At 35.6% G+C, this 25,419-nt stretch overlaps 1 protein-coding gene across 3 annotated transcripts in view; it reads left to right on the top strand.

The window, feature by feature from the left end:
• Positions 1–25,419, top strand: part of SLC39A10 (solute carrier family 39 member 10) — a 141,556-nt gene that overhangs the window by 82,518 nt on the left and 33,619 nt on the right. For 2 of the 3 annotated variants that reach the window (XM_043910526.1, XM_043910524.1), the window contains 3 exons: positions 8,174–8,282; positions 18,762–19,786; positions 21,648–21,855. In XM_043910526.1, coding sequence (XP_043766461.1) covers positions 18,773–19,786; positions 21,648–21,855 — 1,222 coding nt within the window. In that variant the 5' untranslated portion in view covers positions 8,174–8,282; positions 18,762–18,772. The remainder of the gene's footprint in view (positions 1–8,173; positions 8,283–18,761; positions 19,787–21,647; positions 21,856–25,419) is intronic. The other variant, XM_043910525.1, reaches the window with a different exon arrangement.

The following is a 25,419-nucleotide window of genomic DNA, read 5'->3' as shown; positions in this document are numbered from 1 at the left end:
ATTGTTTTATTCTGTTTACATGTGAGTAAGTATGCTTTGTGCTTTGTTATAGAAGAACATAGCCTCATGACGGAGGAAAGATTGATTTATATATCAAGGTATATAGAGTAAGATATGATTTGTTAGTACTTTGCAAATCAGTGAGGTCAGTAAAAGTGTAATATTTGAAAAACATTTTATGTAATTATTATGTAATTGTATGCTTAATTACAGCAAAGTTGAGAACAGATACCATGTATTATATATAATGTATGTTGCAAAGCAACAGGATTATGTTTTCTATTTCCATGGACCTTGTTTAATGTAGAATTTCAACTGACTTCATAACTTGTTAATGTTTAGAATATATATGTTAAGATTTTTGTTTTAAATTAGCACACTCTTGTTTTTTCAAGTAAGGTGAATTATTTGATATATATAGCAACAACAACAACAACCGGTGTAAGTAAGTTTATTTTCAAGAAAATAATCATTAATTTAGAAAAAAGAACTGAAGAAGGAAATCAACTACAATCAAATCACTGAAAGAGATTTTAAGAAAAAGTGTTTAAGCACACTGTAAACATAATATTATCTACAATATAATTTATGATTTGTATATAAAAATGTTTAGAGCTTCTCCTCTGAAGATTGCTGCTTAAACACACGTATTTGAAAGTTTTATTAAGGCAAAAATGTAAACTTTCTTAGTGAACAGATAAAAGACTATTGTTTGTTCAGCGGTTGTTTTATTTTCCCTAAAAAAGAAATGGATGTTATGGGTCATGTTAATTTTAATTACGGCTTTTGTTTTAAAAGAAAACAACACACATTAAATATAGGGAGGGAAAAAAACTTCTTAAATTTAGAAATCATAAAGAAATTGCAAAAATAAATTATAGACTTCAGTGCATGTACATGGAAACACTTCTATCCAGGAAAGGGAAAACATTGTAATCAAAGTAAAAAGGCACTGGACAGAATTGAAGATGTCTTCTGCAGAAAATATGACTAAGCCATGTTATATAAAAAGTTCCTGTATGTTTATAAAAATATTGAGACACCAGGAATAATCTGAAAATGTAAATAAGAAGAAGGTAATTTTGTATTGTGTGTGTGTTCAGTCCTTTACGACCCCATGGACTGTAGTGTGCTAGGCTCTGTCCATGGGATTTTCCAGGCAAGAATACTAGAGTGCTTTGCCGTTTCCTTCTCCAGGGGTTCTTCCTGACCCAGGGATCAAACATGCTTCCTTCTCTTACGTCTCCTGGATTGGCAGGCAAATTCTTTACCCCTCTGACACCTGGGAATTTTACCTGTTCCAAAATTAATAGTAGCAACCACTGATGAGAATACTATGATCATACAGCTGGTGGCAGTATAGCCAAATTTAATTTGTCTAGAGAACAATTTGAAAGGATGTAACAAGACCTGCCTGAAAAGCATTCAGACTTTTGTGGTCTTTCCCCATATCTTGGACTTATCCAACCAAGCAGGTAAAAAACAATAGCACAAGTTGAAGTTAAAATGATTATATAATGTGATTAAAACTTTGTAAACAAATGCTTGTGAAATCTTGAAACTAATTCACTTTCCTCCAACATGTGACACAATGTGACTTTGTTCACCAGAAACTAAGATTTATAGTTGCTGGATTTTAGTTTTTTCAGTCAGAATTATACAGGAATATAGTTTAAAGAATTAAATAGTTCTATGAAATTAAGGTTGAGGAAAAGAAAAAAAATCAGGCCTCTGCCTTTTTACATTCTGCCTAGAGATATAAGGAACTCTTTTGGTTTCTTAGTTGTTTTGCTGTTCACTGCCATGTCTCCAGTATTCATAACCTGTTGATTTTCAGTTTTAGTCATTGTCTGCTTCGGGTTTGGCACTCTTCCCCCTCCGTGAGCCCTCGCATTTCCCGTATCTCAGTGTCCAGTACAGTGGTGTTGTAGTTCCGGTTTAGAACAGCGGTGTTGCATCTTTACGACTGTGAAGATTACTGGCGGCTGTAAACTGGTGTTTACCCTGCGCTACTTTTTCCCCCGGCATTACTCATTTTCTTATTTTTTCTTTTTCTAACTGTCTATATATCACAAAATCTTACCCCAGTCCGTGTATCTGAATGTGATTCTGTAAGACAGAGAATGTGCCCTGAAACACTCTGTTTATTTAAGAAATCTATGTAGTTTTCTTTATATTGGAGAAGGTTGAACTTGACTATAAAGATGGATTGATAATTGATTAATGCAATTGGTGTTTGCTAGTAGAAATTAAGTAGTTTTGATACTTGAATTATATTTTTGTAAGATTCTGCTAAATGGCAGAACAGAACCATTTAGCTTTGTTCAAACAACTGTAAGGACAGCTAAAATTTATCAGATAGAAAGCTTCCCTGGTGGAGAAGAAGTGGCCTGTGTTTTCAGCAGCATCAAAAAATGTTAATATTATGAAAATGTTGCCTTGGAGATTCTGTGTTTTTTTTTTTTCCCCTAACCACTAGCCTCATTGAACATTTAGGTCTGATCATTTTACCTGGCAGTGCTTATGAATGGTAGGTTGGTACAAAATCAGGGACGTGTAACAGTGACAAGATGCTGAAAAAGGAAAATAGGAAGAGTGAGGATGAATGGAGTAATAAAGATTTGAGGCAGTGGCAGTCACTGTTCTTAGAATGAAGACAACGGCCAGGGATGATGACTGGAAAGAGAACCCAGCTCTGCAAGTTGAAAGGAAAAGGGATGTGTTTCTCCTCCAGGTCCTAAGGTTAGCCCTCTGTCTTTAAGTCCTCTTTATGACTACATGTTGTGTAGGTGTATATGCATTTGTAGTGGAAAGAGGTTGAAGCTTATTAAATTGAAAGGCTAACTAAAATTATAAACATTTTAGTAGCTTCAAAAAGCATCACAGTATTTTGTGATTGATAAAGGTCAACCAGCTCATACATGTACAAATTTCGGATGTTCTTTGTATTCACAAACAGCAAAACAGACACAGGAATGTCAAAGGTGGCTTTCTATAATATGGTTCCACATTCCCTGTAATGAATGTTTGAAAAGCAGAGACTTCAGATAGTTTGAACATTTAATGAGAAAATGTAGGTTTCTACATGAATGTTTAGAATACAATAATAGATTTGATGTGTGATTACTTGATCTAGTACATTTGATCAATGCTCATGTTTATATTCTGTCTCTTGAAAAATAAAAATGAAACAGGAGGAGCCCTGAATTGCCTGAGCTCCATTAACATGCCTCTACTATTTTCATATGAATGAGTTGCAGGGTAAATATTAGAGATTGTCCTTATTTTGATAAAAGCTACATTAACATTCCAAACTGAGGTAAAGTGGGGGAATGAAAAAGGAAACCTTGAAGCTCTAAGAGGATTTAAGGGTTCTTGATAAGGACTGATTAGTGAAGTAATATTATGCCTTGAAGTTTTATAAAGTCAGTGAAACTGATGTGTCATGGTAATTCTTTGCAACTCTTTCTCAGTTGGATGCCTCCTGTAATCTAAGAGTTGTGCTTGGATGCACTAACACTGCATATGCTCTCGGAATATTTTTGGTAGCATTCTTTGGAAGGAGTCAAAGCGAAGGGACCTTTTCCCCACTCTGGTTCTGTACTTTTCAGAAGTTAAATGAAAGACCTGTGGTACCACATCAATTAGAGGTAATACTTCAGGTTAATAAACTTTACAAAGTACACATTTCACATCCTTTAGTTCAGTTGGTGGGTATGGGAAGGGACTGTTTCCCCTGTTCTTGAGAGAGGAAACCGTGACAATGAACTAGAGACGAAGGTTTCTGACTCCTGATTCTATTCTATGTACATTACATTGGGTGATAATATCAGAAATGGAATTTAAAATGTATCCAAGTTCAGTTCAGTTCAGTCGCTCAGTGGTGTCCGACTCTTTGCGACTCCATGGACTGTAGCATGCCAGGCCTCCCTGTCCATCCCCAACTCCTGGAGTTTACCAAGTAAACTTGGATCCCGGAGGATCCAAGTTATATTACTATCAATAACTTGCACTTAAATAACATTTAAACACTTACAGTAAAATGGAAAAACATTTAAAACTTTATCATTATAAAAAAAGGATACACATTATTTTATTTGGTCTTCATAATTACTGTGAAATAGAACTGGAATTAAAACCCCCACTTTATACTTGGTGTAAGACTTAAAGAGGCTAAGTAATTTGCCCAGCATCCTATAGCTAGTAAGGGGCAAGACCAGGTTTCTGAGATCTTTGTCTTTTAGACTAGTATTTCTTCAGTAAACCACTAGTCTCATTGCTTCTCATGCATTTTGTGTGTACTGTTGTTGAATTGTAGAGGGAAACTAAATTGGTGTCTAACTACATGGATAAATTTTGCTAAAGTAATTTAGTAATATGCCAGTTGTATTATATTTATGTGATTCAGGGTATAAATAAACTTCTGCCATGGTAGTGAAACCTTTCCCAAAAAATGAAGTCGTCTTTGAAATTAGGGTGCCATGTATATTATTGAATAGATTTTCATGTTAAGTTTACTTAATACATGATATATTTCCATAATCCAGGTTGAGGGTTTTAGTGATTTCTCTCTTGGTTTCCACCTCATTGACCTTTAAAATATCAATCTGGAACATTGAAATAGCTAGTTTTAAAACATTGCTAAGTGAGTTATATTTTTTCTCTGATTGTTAGTTTGTGTATATATGTATTTGTATGTGTGAGAGTCAAGAGCCTGAGACAGACATTAACTCTGGTTCTTTCATTTGACCTACATTTTCCTTTAAAAAAAAGTCCCCGTGAGTAAAGCTTGTTCACTTTGTTCTTATACCCAGGATGTACTTGGTTGGCCTCTCTAGTAACAGGAGCCATGTATTGGGAATTATTTTTCTTACATCAGTCAATCATTTTGTTAAGTAATATAGTGATATTAGGGCTTCCTCAGTGTCTCAGCAGTAAAGAATCCTCCTGCAAAGGAGATATGGATTCAATCCCTGGGTCGGGAAGATCCCCTGGAGGAGGAAATGGCAACCCACTCTAGTATTCTTGCCTGGAGAATCCCATGGACAGAGGAGCCTGGCGGGCTACAGTCCACGGGATCGCAGGGTCAAAAACTTAGCACACATACTCACAGTATGCGTGCTACTATGCGCATACTTTTTTTTTTAAACTGACTGTAAGTATTAGAGACCATTTCTTTTCCCTTTAAAATATTTTGGTAGTATGTTTTAGATGGATTGCATTAGTAGTTATCCCACAGTGTTCTAGTTTTTAAGATATACAGATACACTGGTGTGGCGGAAAGAGCCCCTGACTTTCAAGTCAGGGGACTGCCACAAACTTGAAGTATCACTTTAATCATATGTATACCTCTGGGTCTTAGATATCCATGTATTTTAAAAAAAAAAAGTGTTTAGTTGTTTATACTTAAGAATCTTTTCATCTTACACTTTCTACAACCCTATTTTCATTTGTATGAAATAAAGATCATTATCTTTCTTGAGGCAAAATACCTATAGACAGATTAGTGTATGTTCATGATAAAAGTGTTTTATCTACTTAAAAATTGAAAAATTTATTTGCCATTTTATGTAGGAAAACTACAATTGAAAGCCTCTACTTAAAAATTTTTGTAAATCTGTATAGAAGAACTTACTGTGGAGATTCTCAATCCTGATTACTTTTAAGGTTTTAGTTAACCTTTTTCTTAGGTATAATCATATATTTTGTTAAGCAAGATTCTTTGGTTACAAATGATTTTTTTCTCTGGTTAAAAAATGGATTTTCTGTTATGGTATTTTTAAGAATGCATGCAGAGACTGAAATTAGAATAAAAGATCTCCAATTTAGTTAACAGTATTATATCAGTGTCAGTTTCCTGGTTTTGAAAATGTGCTTATGTAAAATGTTTTCATTGGGGAAAATTGGGTAAAGAGTACATGGGTAAACTCTGAACTGTTTTCACAAGTTCAAGTTCTTGTGAGTCTTAAATTATTTTAGAAAACTTAAATTCATCTTTGGGTATGGTTAAGTATGGGTCTGCTTCTAGAAACTGCATATTACTGATTTTACTAATTGAAAGTTGAAATATGTATTCTTAATGGATTAAAAGTTATGTTGTGTCTGAAATATAGAACACCTCTAGAAAAGCACCCAGATGTTAAGTGTGAAAGTGAAGTGAGAGTGAAAGTCGCTCAGTTGTGTCTGACTCTTTGTGACCCTGTGGACTGTACAGTCCATGGAATTCTCCAGGCCAAAATACTGGAGTGGGAAGCTGTTAAGTGTAAACCTTGACAGGTTTATGAAGTGAACACACCTGGGTAACCAGCTGCTGCTGCTGCTGCTAAGTCACTTCAGTCGTGTCCGACTCTGTGTGATCCCATAGACGGCAGCCCACTAGGCTGTCCCTGGGATTCTCCAGGCAAGAACACTGGAGTGGGTTGCCATTTCCTTCTCCAAGGCATGAAAGTGAAAAGTGAAAGTCACGTTGCTTAATCGTGTCCGACTCTTAGCGACCCTGTGGACCGCAGCCTACCAGGTTCCTCCATCCATGGGATTTTCCAGGCAAGAGTACTGGAGTGGGGTGCCATTGCCTTCTCCGGGTAACCAGCACCCACGGGTAAAGATAGACTACAAACTGCAGCACAGAACTCCTGCCTGGTTCCTCTCATCACTTTTCACACCAAAGAATAACCACTAGCCTCATTGAACATTTAGGTCTGATGTTAGTGTTAAAATATTAGTGTTTTATAGAAAAATGTGGGTTTCATTTTTTCTTTGCATCAAATATAATGTATTTACATCAGAAATAGTGTATACAGCCCAATGATTAAAGTACTTATTTGTGAATTAACCTGACCCTTCATGTAGAAATTACACAATGAGAGAATACTTAAACCTTTCACCGTGATAGTCAATTGGAAATCAGTAAGAAAAGATGAAATTAAATGTGTGGTGGCAACTACACATTTTCCAGAAACCATTCTTTTCTTGTGCAGTAGGATTATGCATAGCTGTCTGTAGTAACCAGAAGTCTTGAGTGAATAACTTAATGTATATTTGCTGAATTGAAAACCAAATCAGTTATAAAACTAATATACTCAATTCCCAAAACTTTAAAAACTGTGAAACGTAAGTGACAGCAGAAGATTTTGTCTAGGGCAAAACTGAGTCCTGTAAAGGCCAGTATTTAGGATTGAGTGGTAAATGGACTTGGGCAACATTTCCACCATTCCTGCCTCCACCCCGAAGATCTTTTTGCTATGGATAGGAAAGGATCCTTAAGAAAAGGATTCCATAGAATGCTTGGGAAACTAAGTTGTAGGTGAGACTGTATTTTCCAGTCTCCTTATTTTGATTGATTGAGCCGATGTGGCTATGTTCTTGCCAATGAAGTCTGAGAAGTGATGAAAGCAATATCCACTTTATTTGCTGCTTCAGAAATTTCTGAACCTGGATTTCCATTGTTTGTTTTACCACTGACAAGAATAGCACTCATGTAAGATTGATGTGTCTCTGACTAACTGGGGCTCACAAACCTGGAGCAGTCATCTTGGATGGGTATTAAGAGAAATAAACTTGCTTGTTTCTCTTAAGCCACTACGCTTTGAGAGAAGTTTCTTTGCAATAGCTGCTTAGCCTGTGCTGACAAATGCATAGTTCATCCAAGTGATTCTTAGGCATGCATCTGCTATCACTGTTCTAAAGTTGCAAAGTTAATGTATGATTTACTTTTAAGAATACTTAACACAGATTTAAATATTACCTGTATAATGTCACTCATGTATTTATTTGCCTTCCTGTGATGCTCTCTTGAATGTAAATGATTATGACTAGGGGACTCAAGATAGCAGAATCTTTTCAGTAAACAAATTGAGTACGTTTAAAAAGTGTTTAAAAATGACAATTTAAAGCTCATATAGGGGACTTCCCTGGTGGTCCAGTGGCTAAGACTCTGAGCTCCCAGTGCAGGGGGCCCAGGTTTGATCCCTGGTCAGGGAGCTAGATCCCACATGCTACAACTAAGACCCAGGGCAGCTAAATAAATAAAATAAAATAAAATTTAAAAAAAAATAAATAAAGCTCATATAGATCTCTGACATTTTTTGTGTTGCATGGAGTCATTCATTTGATGTTGCCTGATTGATATGTTTGTATGTTTTATTTTCACCACTGGTACTTATTCATTTGACAGTGGGATAATATGCACTGAAGAAACGGCAGGACATTTACATGTCAGACGAACAGAGCAACATTCATTCAGAGCATCGCCTTTCACTAGCATCTTCTAGTGGAAAACCAAGGTAATTGGAGGGTGTGTAATGTCCTCTTTCTGCTATTAATAGCAATTGTCTTAATTATCTATGCTCTTTCATCTTCATTAGTCTATAGGTAAAATTGATATGTTTTAAATGGTGACTTTATCCTTGAGACTATTATATAAGAAACTGAAGTGTTTGGATTAAAAAACAAAATCTCCAACTTAATGTAGCTTTGGGATTAAATATATTTTATAGACTATTTTCCGAAAGTCCTAACTCACATAAGCCACATGTGATAATTAAACCTAATTTATTCAGGTGATGCTCAATTTAATTGAGTATCATTTGACATAAATGGGAGTGTTTGATAATTTACTTGTATAGGTAGTATCTCAAACTTTAGCTAGCAACAGACTCAACTAGGAAGACTGGTTGACACTGCTGAGCCCTAACCTCAGAGTTCGAGATTTAGTAGGTCTGGGCGGGGCGAAAGAATTTACATTTCTAAGAAATTCTCAGGTAATCATGATATGGCTTCTGCTGCTGCTCCAATATATGTTGATTAATCACTGATGGTGGCTAGGTATCAAACTTTAAAAAAGTACATACCGTACAGATGACTTCTGACTTAGGGTATTTTGAATTTACAATGGTGAAAAAGCAGTATGCGTTCAATATTTGAATTTTGAATTTTTATCTTTGCCCAGCTAGTGACATACAGTACCATACACTCATGATGCTGGGCAGTGGCAGTGAGCTGCGGCCCACAGTCAACTGTGCAATCATCGGGGTAAGCAGGCAGTCTGTATCGATTCATACAACGTTTTTTTTTTTTCCATACAACCTTCTGTTTTTCACTTTCAGTACAGTATTCAGTAAAGTTCATGAGATTATTATGAAACAGGCTTTGTGTTAAATGATTTTGCCCAACTGTAGACTAATTAATGGTAAGTGGTCTGAGCACATTTACAGTAGGCTGGGCTAGCTATGATGTTCAATAGATAATGTATAGTAAATGTATTTTCAACTTACGATATTTTTCAAGTTAGGATGGATTGAGGCATAACCCCACCATTAAGTTGAGGAAGATCTGTATAACAAAGACCTGAAACCCATTATTGCTGGTTTAACAAATACAAAATATTTTGTCACATTGCCTCAGCTTCCCTTCACTTTTTAAGAAATAAAAACACTGCAGATGCTGCTAAATATGCATACTACCTCTACCATCTGACTCCCTTTCTTCTCTTGTGAAAAGTTAACTACTCTCTAGAATGTAATCACCCATATTAAGCTCTTGCTACATGTATATATACCCTCAAATTAAGGTATTTTTCATGTTTTTAATTGTGTTTAAATGAAATAACATATCTTTTTGAACTTTACTCTTTATGTTTCTAAGATTTGTGCTTGTTCTGTATTGTTTCATAGCCACACATTTATAACTTCAGCATAGTTTTTAATTACATAAGTATCCATATTTTTTTTTTTACTCTGTTCTTCTGATGGGCATTTAGGTTTGTATCAGGCACTAATGGTTATATAATAAATTGCCATTCCTTATTTACCTCCTTTTTCCTTGTTGTTAGTATGCCTCCCATATGTATAGGAAAGATGGCTTCTTTCCAATCAGAAGAGAATGAATGTTGATTTGTCTTAGCTGATGGTGGAATTTTATCCTTTATCAGTTTTATTATGGGTATGTAGTACAGTCCTGATGAAAGACAGGTAAAGCGAAATCCGAGAGGAGCTTCTAGAAAGTTTTTGTCCCTGAATAAAAAGAAGATGAACCTTCCAGCTTTGGATATGGTTGTGCAAGGATGGAGTAGTTACAGCAAGAGCAGTTTCTTGAAGTTCTGAGAAGACAGATCCCATCTGAGGATGAGAGATTTTGGGTTATTGCTTTTGTAATTGGCCTTAAACCATTTCCCCCCAATTTTTTAATGTGAAAATTTCTTTTGTTTTAACCACTTTTAGTTGTTTTGTTATTTGCAACTGAAGCATCCTGTTACAAGATAGTTAACATTGAAAAAGAAATTCATCATTACTGCAGTCAAGATTCTTGAATTTATCTCCTGGGCATATGTGTATGAGTTTCTCCAGGTGGGTAGGTAGGTAGATAGATAGAAGCAGAATTTTGGAGCTGTGAAAGTGTGTTCATAGTCAGCTTCCCCAAAAGGTTGCACCAGTTTATACTCCCATCAGCATGTAAGGTAGTTTCTGTTTCTTTACATCTGGTTTTTGATTAACATCTGGTATTTTCAGGTATTAATTTTTGCCTCTTAATGTCTTATGTTCTTCTTTATATCATACACAAAATCATTGTTAGTGATTCTTTTTCTGGACTCTGTTCTTCTTTGGTCTATCTGTGTTATTTTAGTTATTGTAACTTTCTAAAAAGAAGTCTTTATCATCTTGCTAATTTTCTGAACTTGGTTGATTGCCCTTCGGTTTTTCTCTTCCATATGAATACTTGGATGAACTTATGCAGTCTCACGAAAGTTGACAGCTGCAAGATTTTGATTGACGTTGAATTAGATCTGTATGTATACACTTGGAAGACTATATATCTTAAGTTGTTTATTCCATTCATGTAGGTGGTCTTTGTACAGTTTTTGCAATTCTTCTTTACTGCCCTTCAATAGTATCTTATACACTTCTCCTTTCACTGGTCTTACTCTGTTTCTGTCTAGGAACCTAGTAATTTTTGTTTATCATTATGTTTTCTAATTGGTTTTCACTGCATAAAATTTGATTTTTAAAAACTTTTTATTGAAGTACTATATGTATACAGAAAAATAAGCAGTATGATAAGCACAGTGAATTATCACAAAGTAAACATTACCATTACTCAAGAAAGAGAACATTATTACAATTTCCAATCCCAATTATTACCCCCTACCTTCCCTTCAGAAAATAACCATTAAGGCATCTTGGTTTAGTTTTGCCCATTTTAAATTATATATAAATAGACTTTTGCCCAATGTTTTATTTAGTGTTTGTTATCTTTTTTGGTTGTTGTTCAGTCACTAAGTTGTGTCCAGCTCTTTGCAACCCCATGGACTGTGGCACACCATGCTACCCTGTCCTTCACTATCACCTGGAGTTTGCTCAAACTCATGTTCATTGAGTTGATGATGCCATCTAACCATCTCATTGTGTATTGTCCCCTTCTCCTCCTGCCCCCAGTCTTTTCCAGCATCAGGGTCCTTTCCAGTGAGTTGGCTCTTTGCATCAGGTGGCCAAAGTATTGAGGCTTCAGCCACTGTCCTTCCAAAGAATATTCACAGTTGAGTTCCTTTAGGATTGACTGGTTTGATCTCCTTGCAGCCTTAAGGGACTCTCTGGAGTCTTCTGCAGCACCACAGTTCTAAAGTATCAATTCTTCGGTGCTCAGCCATGAAGCACTATGGTCCAATTCTCACATTTGTTCATGAATACATCTGTTCATGAATACTGGAAGAACCATAACTTTGACTATATGGACCTTTGTCAGCAAAGTGATGTTCAGACTAGCCATATTTTAAGTGCTCAGCAACCACATGTGGCTACTGGCTACTCTGCTGGAAAGTATAGATCTAAAAGATTAATATTTGGGAGACTTAGCTTCAACACCTTCAATATAGGATATAATATGCATTCTAAAGGAAAGACTGATAAAATATACAGTTACTTTTGCTCAGTCTCAATTTGTGAGATTCATTTATGTTAGTGTGTGAAGCTTTAATTTTATTTTCATTCCTGTGTAGTATTCCATTGTAAAATTGTTCTGTTTTTATTTATTTATTTGTTTGTTAACATTCTACTGTTGATGGACATTTGGCCTTTTGCTTGTTTTGAGCTATGATGAATAATGATTGTGTGAATTTTTATGTTCATTCATTTCTTTTGGTGTCCCTGTACATGTGTTTCTGCATACATCCAAGAGAAGTATTGCCATGTGAGAGGATGTGCTTATGTTCATCTTCTGGTAGATCCTACCAAACAGCTTTCCAGAGCTTACCAATCTACAGTCCCACCAGTAGTGTATGCAAGTTCTAACTGACTCCATATTCTTGCCTACATCTTTTATGTTTTATTCATTCTGGTGGGTATGTAGTGGTATCTACTTGTGATTTTAATTTATAGTTCTCTATTAAGGTTGAGAATCTTTTCATATGCTTCTTAGTAATTTGGCTAACCTCTTATAAAATGCCTGTTCAAAACCTACCTATCTTTCCATTGAGTTGTCTCATAACTTTCATATTGATTTGTAGACATTCCTTATCTATTCTTGACTATTAACATTGCCATACTCTTCTACCAATCTGTTGTTGCCTTTTTTTACACTCTTGATGAATATCAATTTCTTTATTTTATTGTAGTATATTTTATCTGTCTTTCCTTTATAATGCATGTTATGTCCTGTCTTGAAAGTCATGAGATTAGTTTCCCAAATAAATCTTCTAGATCTATACTTTCCAGTACAGTAATTAGTAGCCACATGTGGCTACTGAGCATTTGAAATGTGACTAGTCTGAATTAAGATGTCTTTGGACACACATCAAGCCTCAGTAAATTTAAGAAAATTGAAATCATATCAAGCATCTTTTCTTACAACTACACTAAGAGACTAGATATCAATTACAGGGGAATAAACTGTAAAAAAAAAAAAAAAAAACACAAACACATGAAGATTTAACAATACGTTTCCAAATAATGAACACATTACTGAAGAAATAAAAAGGGAAATAAAAAAATTCCTAGAAACGAATGACAATGAAAATATGACCCAAAATCTATGGGATGCCACAAAAGCAGTTCTAAGAGGTAAGTTGATAGCAATGCAATCCTACCTCCAGAAACAGCAAAAACATTGAATAGAGAACCTAACTCTATACCTAAAACAGCCTAAAAAAGAACAGAAAAACTCCAAAGTTAGTAGAAAAAAATCATAAAGATCAGAGCTGAAATAAATGAAAAATTAAGGAAACAGTAATAAAGATTAATAAAACTAAAAGCTGGTCCTTTGAGTGGATAAACAAAATTGGCAAACCATTAGCCAGACTCATCAAGCAAAAGGGGGAGAAAAATCAACAAACTTAGAAATGAAAAAGGAGAGAGATTACAACAGACAACACAGAAATACAAAGGATCATAAGAGACCATTATGAGCAACTATATATACCAATAAAATGGACAAACTGGAAGAAATGGACAGATGCTTAGAAAAGTTCAACCTTCCAAGACTGAACCAAGGAGAAATAGAAATTAGGAACAACCTAATCAGAAGCACTGAAATCTAAACTGTGATAAAAAAATTTCCCAAAAAACAAAAGCCCAGGGTCAGATTGCTTCACAGGTGAATGCCATCAAACATGTAGAGAAGAACTAATGCCTATACTTCTGAAGATTTCAGAAAATCACAGAAGAAGGAACACTTCCCAAACTCATTCTACGAGGCCACCATCACCCTGATACCAAAAACAGATAAAGCTATCACAAAAAAAGAAAATTGCAGGCCAGTATCACTGGTGAACATAGATGCAAAAATCCTCAACAAAATTCTAGCAAACAGAATTCAGCAACACTTTAAAAATATCATATACCGTGATCAAATTGGTTTCATACCAGGGATGCAAAGATTCTTCAATATATGCAAATCAATCAATGTCATACACCATATTAACAAATTGAAATGTAAAAACCATATGATAATCTTAATAGATGTCAAAAGCCTTTGACAAAATTCACCCATTTATGATTAAAAAAAAAAACTCCAAAAAATGGGCATAGAAGGAACCTACCTCAACATAGTAAAGGCCATATATGATAAAACCCACAGCAAACATTCTCAATGGTGAAAAACTGAAAGCATTCCCTCTAAGATCAGGAATAAGACAAGAGTGCCCACTCTTGCCAGTATTATTCAGCATATTGTTGGAAATCCTAGCTATGGCACAAAAGGAAAAGAAAAGAAAAGGAATCCAGATTGGAAAAGAAGTAAAATTCTCACTGCAGATGACATGATACTATACAAAGAAAACTCTAAAAGATACTATATCTGAAAATTAACTAGAGCTAATTCAGTGAATTTAGTAAAATCACAGGATACAAAATCAATACACAGAAATCACTTGCATTCCTATACACGAACAATGAAAAATCAGAGATTAAGAAGTCAATCTCATTTACCATTGCCATAAACAGAATAAAATATCTAGGAATAAACCTACCTAAGGAGACAAAAAAGCTGTATACAGAAAACTATGATACTGATACAAGAAATCAAAGATGATATAAACAGATGAAGAGATGTTCCATGTTCCTGGGTTGAAAGAATCAATATTGTGAAAATGACTCTATTGCTAAATGCAATCTGCAGATTCAGTACAATCCCTATCAATTTACCAATGGCATTTTTTTACAGAACTAGAACAAAAAATTTAACAATTTGTATGGAAACACAGAAGACCCCGAATGGCCAAGGCAATCTTGAGAAAGAAGAATGAACCTGGAAAAATCAACCGTCCTGACTTCAGACCATACTATCAAGCTATAGTCATCAAGACAGTATGGTACTGACATAAAAACAGAACTATAGCCCAACGGAACAAGATAGCCTAGAGATAGGGGACCCATAGGTGTATGGATTTGTCTTTGACAAAGGAGGCAAGAAGATACAATGGAGAAAAGATAGTCTCTTCAATAAGTGGTGCTGGGAAAACTGGACAGCTATATGTAAAAGAATGAAATTAGAACACTTCCTAACACCATACACAAAGATAAACTCAAAATGGATTGAAGAACTAAATGTAAGACTAGAAACTACAAAGCTCTTAGAGGAAAACAGGCAGAACACTCTATGACATAAATCACAGCAAGATCCTCTATGACTAATCCTAGAGTCAGCTTCTAGAGTAATGGGAATAAAAAAATAAAACTAAACAAATGGGACCTAATTAAACTTAAAAACTTTTGCACAGCAAAAGAAACTTTTATAAACAAGGCGAAAAAACAACCCTCAGAGTGGGAAAAAAGCAAAAAAAAAAACAATTGACAAATGATTGGTTTCTAAAATACATAGGAAGCTCATGCAACTCAAACCAGAAAAACAACTCAATCCAAAAGTGGACAGAAGACCTAAACAAACATTTCTCCAAAGAAGACATAAAGATGGCTAATATACACATGAAAAGATGCTCAACATCACTCATTGTTAAAGAAATGCGAATCAGAACTACACTGAGAGATCACCTCTCCTGGGTCAGAATTGCCATCATCAAAAAATCTACAAACAACAAATGCTGGAGAGGGTGTGGAGAAAAGGGAACCCTCTTGCACTGTTGGTGAGAATGTGAATTGATAACAGCTACTATGGAAGACAGTATGGCAACTCCTTAAACTAGAAATAAAACTATCATGTGACCCAACAGTTCCAATATTAGGTGTATATCATGAAAAAACTGTAATTGAAAAAGATACATGTACCCCAGTGTTCATTGCAACACTGTTCACAATAGCTAGGATATGGAAGCAACCTCCAGGTCCATTGGCAGCTGAATGGATAAAGAAGCTGAGGTTCATATACACAATGGAATATTACTCAGTGATAGAAAGTAGTGCATTTGAGTTCTAATGAAGTGGATAAACCTAGAGCCTATTATGCAGAGTGAATTCAGAGAAAAACAAATACTGTATATTAGTACATATATATGGAATCTAGAAAAATGATACAGATGAACCTATTTGCAGGGTGGTAGTGAAGACGCAGACATAGAGAACAGACTTGAGGACACCATGCTAGGAAGAAGAGGGTGGGATAAATGGAGAGAGTAGCAGGGAAACCTATACCCTACCGTTTGGAAATTTGCTGTATGCTGCAGGGAACTCAGTCCAGGGCTTTGTGACAACCTAGAGCAATGGGAAGTTGGAGGGAGGTTCAAGAAGGAGGGGACATATGTATACTTATGGCTTATGCATGTTGCTGTATGGCCAAAACCAACACAATATTGTAAAACAATTATTCTTGATTAAAAATGAATACAATTTTTTAAAAGTTCTGTAAGTATAAGATGAACTCCCCAGGTCGGTAGGTGCCCAATATGCTACTGGAGATCAGTGGAGATATAACTCCAGAAAGAATGAAGAGACGGAGCCAAAGCAAAAACAACACCCAGTTGTGGATGCGACTGGTGATGGAAGCAAGGTCCGATGCTGTAAAGAGCAATATTGCATTGGAACCCGGAATGTTAGGTCCATGAATCAAGGCAAATTGGAAGTGCTCAAACAGGAGATGGCAAGAGTGAACATCGACATTTTAGGAATCAGCGAACTAAAATGGACTGGCTTGGGTGAATTTAACTCAGATGACCATTATATCTACCACTGTGGGCAAGAATCCCTTAGAAGAAATGGAGTAGCCATGATAGTCAACAAAAGAGTCCGAAATGCAGTTCCTGGGTGCAATCTCGAAACCGACAGAAGGAGAGAGAGTCCCTTGGACTGCAAGGAGATCCAACCAGTCCATCCTAAGAGATCAGTCCTGGGTGTTTATTGGAGGGACTGATGTTGAAGCTGTAACTCCAGTACTTTGGCCACCTGATGTGGAGAGCTGACTCATTTGAAAAGACCCTGATGCTGGGAAAGATTGAGGGCAGGAGGAGAAGGGGACGACAGAGGATGAGATGGTTGAATGGCATCACTGTCTCAATGGACATGGGTTTGGGTGGACTCCAGGAGTTGGTGATGGACAGGGAGGCCTGGTGTGCTGTGATTCATGGGGTCACAAAGAGTCAGACACGACTGAGCAACTGAACTGAACTGAAATTTAAGTAGCTGCTTGTGGCCACTTCCAAAAATAATGAATAGCACTCAATTCAATGACAGTCTGCTAAAGTTTTGGACTATGTGAAATTAACTTGCTGCTTACGGGTTTTTGTTGAAAGGTATGTAATATGATTACATGATAACCCAATTTAAAGTATTTATGAATATTTGTAAAAAGCTACATTGTGTTAACTAATAATATCACCGTGTAAAACTAATTTTAAAATGCTTGTTTTGTCTGCTTAAGAGCAAACTAAGCCTGAGGCCAAGGTGCTTCTTAGTAATTTTTTTAACATACTGTATTGGGCAATACAATTTTGGACCCTTTATTACTCTAAAATTTACTGTTTTAGATTTACATTTACGATCCATCTATAATTGATGTTTACACATGGTGTGAGGTAGGAGTCAAGTTTTCTTTTTCTATATGGATGTCTAGTTGAGTAAGCTCCAAGAAAAAGAAAATTTTTCTCTTTTCATACTACGTTATTTGTTCTTACACCAAATACCCACACTGTCTTTAGTAACTGGTAGACAGAGTGTCTTGTTCGTTGGCCCTTTCTGTGTCCATATAAATGTTAAAAGTACCTCATCAAGGGGCTTCCCTGGTGGCTCAGTAGTGAAGAATCTGCCTGCCAGTGCAGGGAGCATGGGTTCGATGCTGGTCCGGTCCGGGAAGATCCCACATGCCGCAGAGCAGCCAAGCCCATGCTGCACCTCTGTAGAGCCTGCGCTCTGGAGCCCAAGGGCTGCAACGCTGCAGCCCACGCGCCCTCCAGCCTGTGCTCTGCACCACAAGGGGCCACTGCAAGGAGAAGCATGCGCACCCCAGCTGGAGAGTGCCGCTGCTTTCCACACTGGGAAAAGCCCATGCTCAGCTGTGAAGGTCTAGCTTCATAAATAAATAGCTTCAAAAATAAATAAATAAATAAAACTAAAAAACACCTCATCAGTTTTCATCAAATAAATCTTGGAAGTTTAGTTGGGCATTACATTGGATCTCTAAAACATCCAATTTTGAACATGATAAAACCATTCATTTATTTAGGTCCTTCACTTCTCAGTAATATGTTATCCTTTTTTTATGAAAAAGTCTTACACATCTTTTGTTAGATTTATTTCTAGCTATTTGCTGCTATAAACTATAAACTTCTAATTTCATATTCTAATTATTGCTGGTGTAGAGAAATACAGTTAATTGTCCTTAGGTCTAGCAATTGTACTAAATTAACTTATTAATTCTTACCGTTTCTTTTGGACTTTCTGCATATCCAGTCCTGCCATTTGTGAATAATGACAGTTTCATTTCTGATTCTTACACATTTTTTATTATATTTCATCTTACTACATTATTGTACTGGTCAGGGTGTCAAGAACAGAAACCAATAAACATTTTTGTAAAGGGCCCGATAGGAAGAAAGCCAACATTTCCTGTATAAATGTACATAGACCATAAAGTATTGTGCTTAAAAGAGAGTCAGTAATCTTGCAGGTGAGTTTTAAGCAAACTTGTATTAATTTGAAGGGCTATACAATATTCTGATAAATTAAAAGGGGCTATTTTTATAGGGGATTGAAGAAGGAAAGGACAATTCATAATCATGAAAGAAATGAGGTAAAACATTTGCCTAGTAAATTGGCAATTGCTGAAAAGCTTTGTTTATTTTTAACGTGCATAAGTATAAACTAATGCTTATTTTTCTTTCCCTTTAGGAAAAATAGAAATGAAGGTACATATGCACACAAAATTTTGCCTCATTTGTTTGCTGACATTTATTTTCCATCATTGCAACCATTGCCATGAAGAACATGACCATGGTTCTGAAGAGCATCACAGACACCATCGTGGAATGACAGAATCGGAGTCAAGCGAATTTTCAGTGCTGGATGCTGAAAATGAAAAAAAATATTATATTGAAAAACTTTTTGACCGTTATGGTGAAAATGGAAGACTATCCTTTTTTGGTCTGGAGAAACTTTTAACAAACTTGGGCCTTGGAGAGATAAAAGTAGTTGAGATTAATCATGAGGATCTTGGCCACGATCATGTTTCTCACTTAGATATTTTGGCAGTTCAAGAGGGAAAGCATTTTCACTCACATAACCACCAGCATTCCCATAATCACTTAAATTCAGAAAATCAAACTGTGACCAGTGTATCAGCAAAAAGAAACCGTAAGTGTGATCCAGAGAAAGAGACAATTGAAGTGTCTGTCAAATCTGATGATAAACATATGCATGACCACAGTCATCGCTTATGTCATCACCACTGTTTGCGTCATCACCTTGATCATAACACTACTCGCCATTTTCCTAATGATTCCATTACTCATGGTGAGCATGGGGAGCCTAGCCATGAACCTTCAACAGAGACCAATAAAACACAGGAGCAATCTGAAAGTAAGCTACCAAAAGGAAAGAGGAAGAGAAAAGAGAAGAAAAGTAATGAAAATTCTGGGGTTATTGCACCAGGTTTTCCCTCTAACCATGATCAGGGTGAACAGTATGAACATAATCGGGTCCACAAACCTGATCGTGTACATAACCCAGGTCATTCTCATGTACGTCTTCCAGAACATAATGGTCATGATCCTGGTCATGGACACCAAGATCTTGATCCTGATATTGAAGGTGAGCTTCGACATACTAGAAAGCGAGAAGCACCACATGTTAAAAAAAGTGCAATTTATTCAGCTGCTAGTCACAAAGATCATAATGAAGATGATCGTCAACATGAGGTAAGCAGAATAAGGTAGTTGCTCTGTAATTCTCAGATGATCCTGAAGTACTCTTAGGTAAAAAGAAAAGTAACAGAGGAATAGACAACCGTATTCAAACTTGTTTCCAGTTACAAAATACATTAAGGGATAAAAATCAGATTAAAGATTTTTGTCTGCATTTTTACTTGGATTGTTTGTTTTCAAATTTGGGCTCCTTCAATTCTAAATGTTTAAAGGTTGTCAGAAAATATATTTCTTTTATTCCTTATTTTACTCTCTTGCTTAAGACTTGCTTTGACTCTCCAAGTTAGGTTATGTGTTGTTTCTGTTAACCGGTTTCTAGATGCTTGAAAATTGAAGTCCTTTTTTTGTTTAGACAGTTTCTTCTTCATAATAATTAACTTATTGAATTAACTACAGATGACTCCTAGTCACTGATCTCACTCCAAAGTCAGGTATTTTGTACATGTGGTAGGTTTGTTTTCTCTGTCACTTTATCACAGGACCTACATGCTCATATTAGTCTTTTCTCATGCTTTTGACAGATGAACAGTGAATGCAAAAAGATATAATAATGAGAAATGCCAAGAGCAATGGGATGGTTCTCTTTTTCTTCTAAATTTTTGTTCTCCTTTGAATACTTTCACATTCGATTTGTTACTTCTTGATTTTTAAACAGCTATTCACCTTAAAAACATTTTTGTTTCATTAAAAGTATATCAATACCCTTATTCTTACATTTAGCTCTCATTAAAGTTTAGGAAAAGCTGTTGAATTTATTATTGTTCAGATGTATAAAAAGCAGCATCTATTGTGGAAAATGACCTCAACCTTTGTTTTCGTCTCTTATTACTGAAATGTGTTTTACATCTAAGTAAATATCTTTGTTTCTTTACTAGACAAATCACTAGATATTTGGTTTTCAGCAAATTTTAAAATCTTAGTGTACTTTTAAAGAAATTGTTAATTTATTACTATGGGTAATATCCTAGAGTCTCTTGTCGATAATAACTAGACATTATCATAACTAAACAGTGTTTATTCTTTGGATTCTATTTGTGGGGTCTGGATCATCAGTCTTATTATTTTGTATCCTCATAGGCCTGATGCATAATGGAGATTTTTTCAAGATTTCTGGAAATGGTCTGTGCATTAGATAGGGTAGTAGTACCTCATGTAAAGACTTGACCTAAGAAAAATCACTTTTGTTTGTATGTTTTGATTTTGTGTTTTTGCATTGTAGATACAAAAAGCAAGCATGCAACCAGAGTGCATATATGTGGAAAAGAGATACTCCGTTCCCTTAGATTTAGATATTTATGTAGTGATGGGTCCAAATTTTTTTTGTTATTTGTTTTCTTCTTAGTTTTGTTATACTTTGTAATTAAAAAGTTCTACTGGATAAAGCTTTAGCACTGGGATAGGATTTCACTATACCATATTCTTCTGGGGTACCTTAGGTAGTAAAAATGTCTGTATCCTTTTATATTTTAATATAAAGTTATTAAAGTACTCTTAAGTCTATTTACCGAATAACAATCTCGAGCAACTGATGATTGCACTTTGCCTAGGGAAGTTATTTTTTTTCTTCACTCCTTCAGGATCTTGGGACTGTAGTTCTAAATCATTCTTATTAATGGCAGAAAGTCATTATCTTTTATATGTTGCAGTGGAAAATGGTTAAAATCCATAAAAAGTTTTGGGTAATCAGGTTGAATTCTCTCCTATCATAAATTCCTATTAAAAATCATTCTTTGTAGTAGATATTTATATTGCAGATTATTTTAAAATTATATTTAGAATATATTTTACTATATAGTACTTTTTCTGCCTAATCTTCTTAAAGTACTCTTAATTTGTTTTATCAATTTTCTTGCAGTGTTTGAACGTCACTCAGTTGTTAAAATACCATGGTCATCGTGCCAACTCTCCAATCTCATCTGATCTATTTACATACCTTTGCCCTGCTTTGTTATATCAGATTGACAGCCGACTTTGTATTGAGCATTTTGACAAACTTTTAGTTGAAGATTTAAATAAGGATAAAAATCAGGTTCCTGAAGATAATGCAAATATAGGGGCATCAGGTAAGAAAGATTTAAGTTCTTTCTCCTCAAAAGAGTCTCTGTACCTTTTTTAAAAATATAGTTGGAATCAGAAAGCAATTCCAAATGATTGCCTTATTTTTGTGTCTTTCAGTATATTTTAATCATGTTTAAGTATGTGTGTTTAGAAAAGGTTGGAGGAACACAGGCATAACAGTTTACTCACCTCTTCTGGCATTACACAGGAACATTTTGTTGTGGGCGGAGAACTAATAGATTGGAAAGGAAATGCAGGTTTTTCATAAACAGATTCTTCTTTACGGGCAAATGTTAATAAGGGGGCCGTTAATTAAAGCTACATGATGTTATAATTACTTAATATTTAGCAAGATGAGGGGCTCTAGTGAAAAGCCAAGATTACAAAATTTTTAAGGACGTGAAAAGGGAAGCTAATGTGGTTAAACTCTAGGAATGTCTCAGAATGCCAGTAATTGGCACATGAACTTCATCATGGTCACTTAGATAGTAAAACCAAATGGGTAAAATCAAAACTATTTTTGAACTTCTCTCTTTGTACTTTTTCATCATATCCAGTTGGCTAGATTGCTCCACCTTGATGTTTATAGGTACCTCCTTCTGAAACTTATATTCCATAGGAAATTTGTAGCTCTTATTGAATCCCAAATGTCATTCCAATTTATGCTTTTGGTAAAATCTGAAAATCTTTGATGTTTTTCCTCTATGTATGGTTTCTGTTTTCATTTCCTATTTTCACTTGTATAATCAGTTGTTGAGTCCAGGTGAGTCTTAAGTATTTTCCAGTTCTGTCCACTCTGTCTTAACTTTAGTTCATATCCTCCTTGGTTCTTTACTGAGTTGTTGAAATAACTCCATAACTTTCCCTGCCTGTGTTTCTGTTCCCCTCATAGATCATGCTTAGCACTTAAGCTAGATTTATTTGGACGCTCTGACATAGATTTTTCTTTTTAGTGATAGCCACTATTTATTTAATACATGGACTTTTATTTATTTACAAACATGTATTGTAGGCACTGTTCTATACTCAGTTCATTTACTCCTCATAACAATCCTATGAAGTAGAGAATGCTACCCTAAAAAAATTTTCCAAGGTCTCAAAACTAGTGAGCAGTAGTGGTAGAATTCAGTTCTGGGAAACTTAAATCATTTTGGTATTCATATGTGCAAAGTGTTTTACATACTTTTCTTCACTAAATTTTAACACTAATTGAATTATTTGAGGAAGCTATTATATGATTCTTGTTTTTATGGGTAATAAGTAAGGTAAGGTATAGAAAAGTTAGTAACTTGCCCACAGTTCCCAGACCTAGTAAATGATAAAACCCACCAAGTCTGAGGTTAATCACTGTGTATTTTCCAAATTTAGGAAATTCTGATATCCCCTTTGTGATTTTTGCCATACATTGTTAATGTTACTTAACATTTTCATTAGATCTCTAGTATTTTCTTTACATTTTTTAATATTGTAAGTAGTAGTAGCTATGAGGACATGGATTTGATGTGATGTGCTAGGTATATTTTTCCTCATTTATTTTAAAATACTGCATTATGCTATGTTGTTCAAAGTTTATATGTTTGTTTTTACCCCCCCAATCATGCTTTTCAGAATATGAGCCATGTCTACCTACTGTCACATCTCTATTTTCCACCATTCATTTCTTCCCTCTTACCTCTAATTTTAACAAACCCATGATAATAGATTATGCTGATTTTCCTTGATTCTTCTCTGCCTTTTTACTTTGTAAGTGTCTCTGCTTGGCTGACCACTGTGATTCCTCAATGATTGGTCTCCCTGGAATAACTGACTATACTAGGTTTAATTAAGACCCCCTACCTTGACACCCTCCAGATATTGCCATCATGGTACAGAGTTCAGGGACCATAATAATTGGATTAGTTATCTTTTTGTTTGCCTTTAGTTGCTTAAAGGAAGTGACTGGGTCTTTCATCTGAGCATCACTAGTGCCTGAGATAAAAGATACTTTGGACAAAAAGTAAACACTCATATATTGATTGAATGAATAAATTGCTTAATATTAGTCTATAAGCTTTTGTTTCTAACCTAGAAAGGACACCTGTAAGTCAGCCTAGTGTATGTTGATAATAGTGTTCTCAAGAAGAATGAGTGGTATTTCATGAACTTCATATGTGCAAAATCATGTTGAATGCACTTCTGGTTGAAATGCCTAAGATATAGTGGTATTGAAATGAAGTGAAAGTCACTCAGTCATGTCCAACTCTTTGCGACCCCATGGACTGTATAGTCCATGGAATTCTCCAGGTCAGAATACTGGAGTGGGTAGCCTTTCCCTTCTCCAGGGGATCTTCCCAACCTTGGATCAAACTGGGGTCTCCCGCACTGCAGGCAGATTCTTTACCAGCTGAGCTGCCAGGGAAGCCCAGGAGTACTGAAGTAGGTAGCCCCCTTCTCCAGCAGATCTTCCCATCCCAGGAATTGAACTGGGATCTCCTGCATCACAGGCAGATTCTGTACCAATTGAATAGTAATTAAAGTGACTAAATTTATGTGTATGAATATGAGCTGGAAAAAACAGAATTTTGATAAAATAGGTAAAAGATTGAAAGGGCAGCATTTAAAAAGTTTTCATAGTGTAGAGCAATAGAGCAATAAGGTAGACATGTGTATGAATATCACATTCTAGTATAAGAGTTCCGTTTGAGATAGAGACATTCCTTAATGCTTAAAAGAGTTACACATAAAAGAAATGCTCTTAATACATGACTAAGTCTCTTAGGTTCCTACCTATTCTTGGTTAATTTCTTTGCAATAGGAAAATAACACCTTCAGAATGGATAAATTAATCATAATAACCTATATTTATTAGAACTTTATTGCCATGTGCTATTTTAAACTCCACTTTTACAAGAGTTTAATTTGTTATTCCCATGAGCTAGACGTTTTTCTTTACTTCTCTTTACTGAGGAAAGGAGGTTTGAGAAGTTAGGTAACATGCCCACATCACGTAACAGAGCTGTGATGGGAACTAGAGTACTCTCCATCGAAAGCCGGCAATAAGCCACCGTGCCCTGTCCCTGGGCTGTGCGCCACTGCTTCCTGCTGAGAAGGCTCTTAGGTGTGCTTGGCCAGAATGTACGTGACAGGGAGATAAGGAGAGTTTAGTGTTTTGACGGATAAAGCAGATGTAGACAGGAAAGTGGTACAGGTAAATGTTGATGTAAGTAAGTATTACTCTAAGTATAGATTAGTCATTAGAAAAAGAATCTAAGCATAGTCGTCTGTAGACAAGCTGGGTTCAGTCTGATAAGATCTGAAAGGGCAGAGAAAGTGAGTCCACACACTAGACTTGAATAATGATCTTTGGATAGACAAAATACGTCCCCTTGCTGGCTTCACGCTCATTGATCTTTGTAGATAACTAAACGTCTTGAGAGCCAGTGTCTCTCTCAGGCACTTATAAATTCTCACCGGCAGGAGTAAACGTGTGTGCTAGGTCTAAGATTATTTATCTTAATTAAAAATAAAATTCATTTGTTTTTTACAGGAGAAAAATGGAGGCTGAAAAGATTGAGGCATCTAGAGTTAAA

The sequence above is a fragment of the Cervus elaphus genome, chromosome 8 (assembly GCF_910594005.1).
Source record: "Cervus elaphus chromosome 8, mCerEla1.1, whole genome shotgun sequence".
Classification (NCBI taxonomy): Eukaryota; Metazoa; Chordata; class Mammalia; order Artiodactyla; family Cervidae; genus Cervus; species Cervus elaphus.
This window is presented reverse-complemented; position numbering and strand designations above follow the sequence as displayed.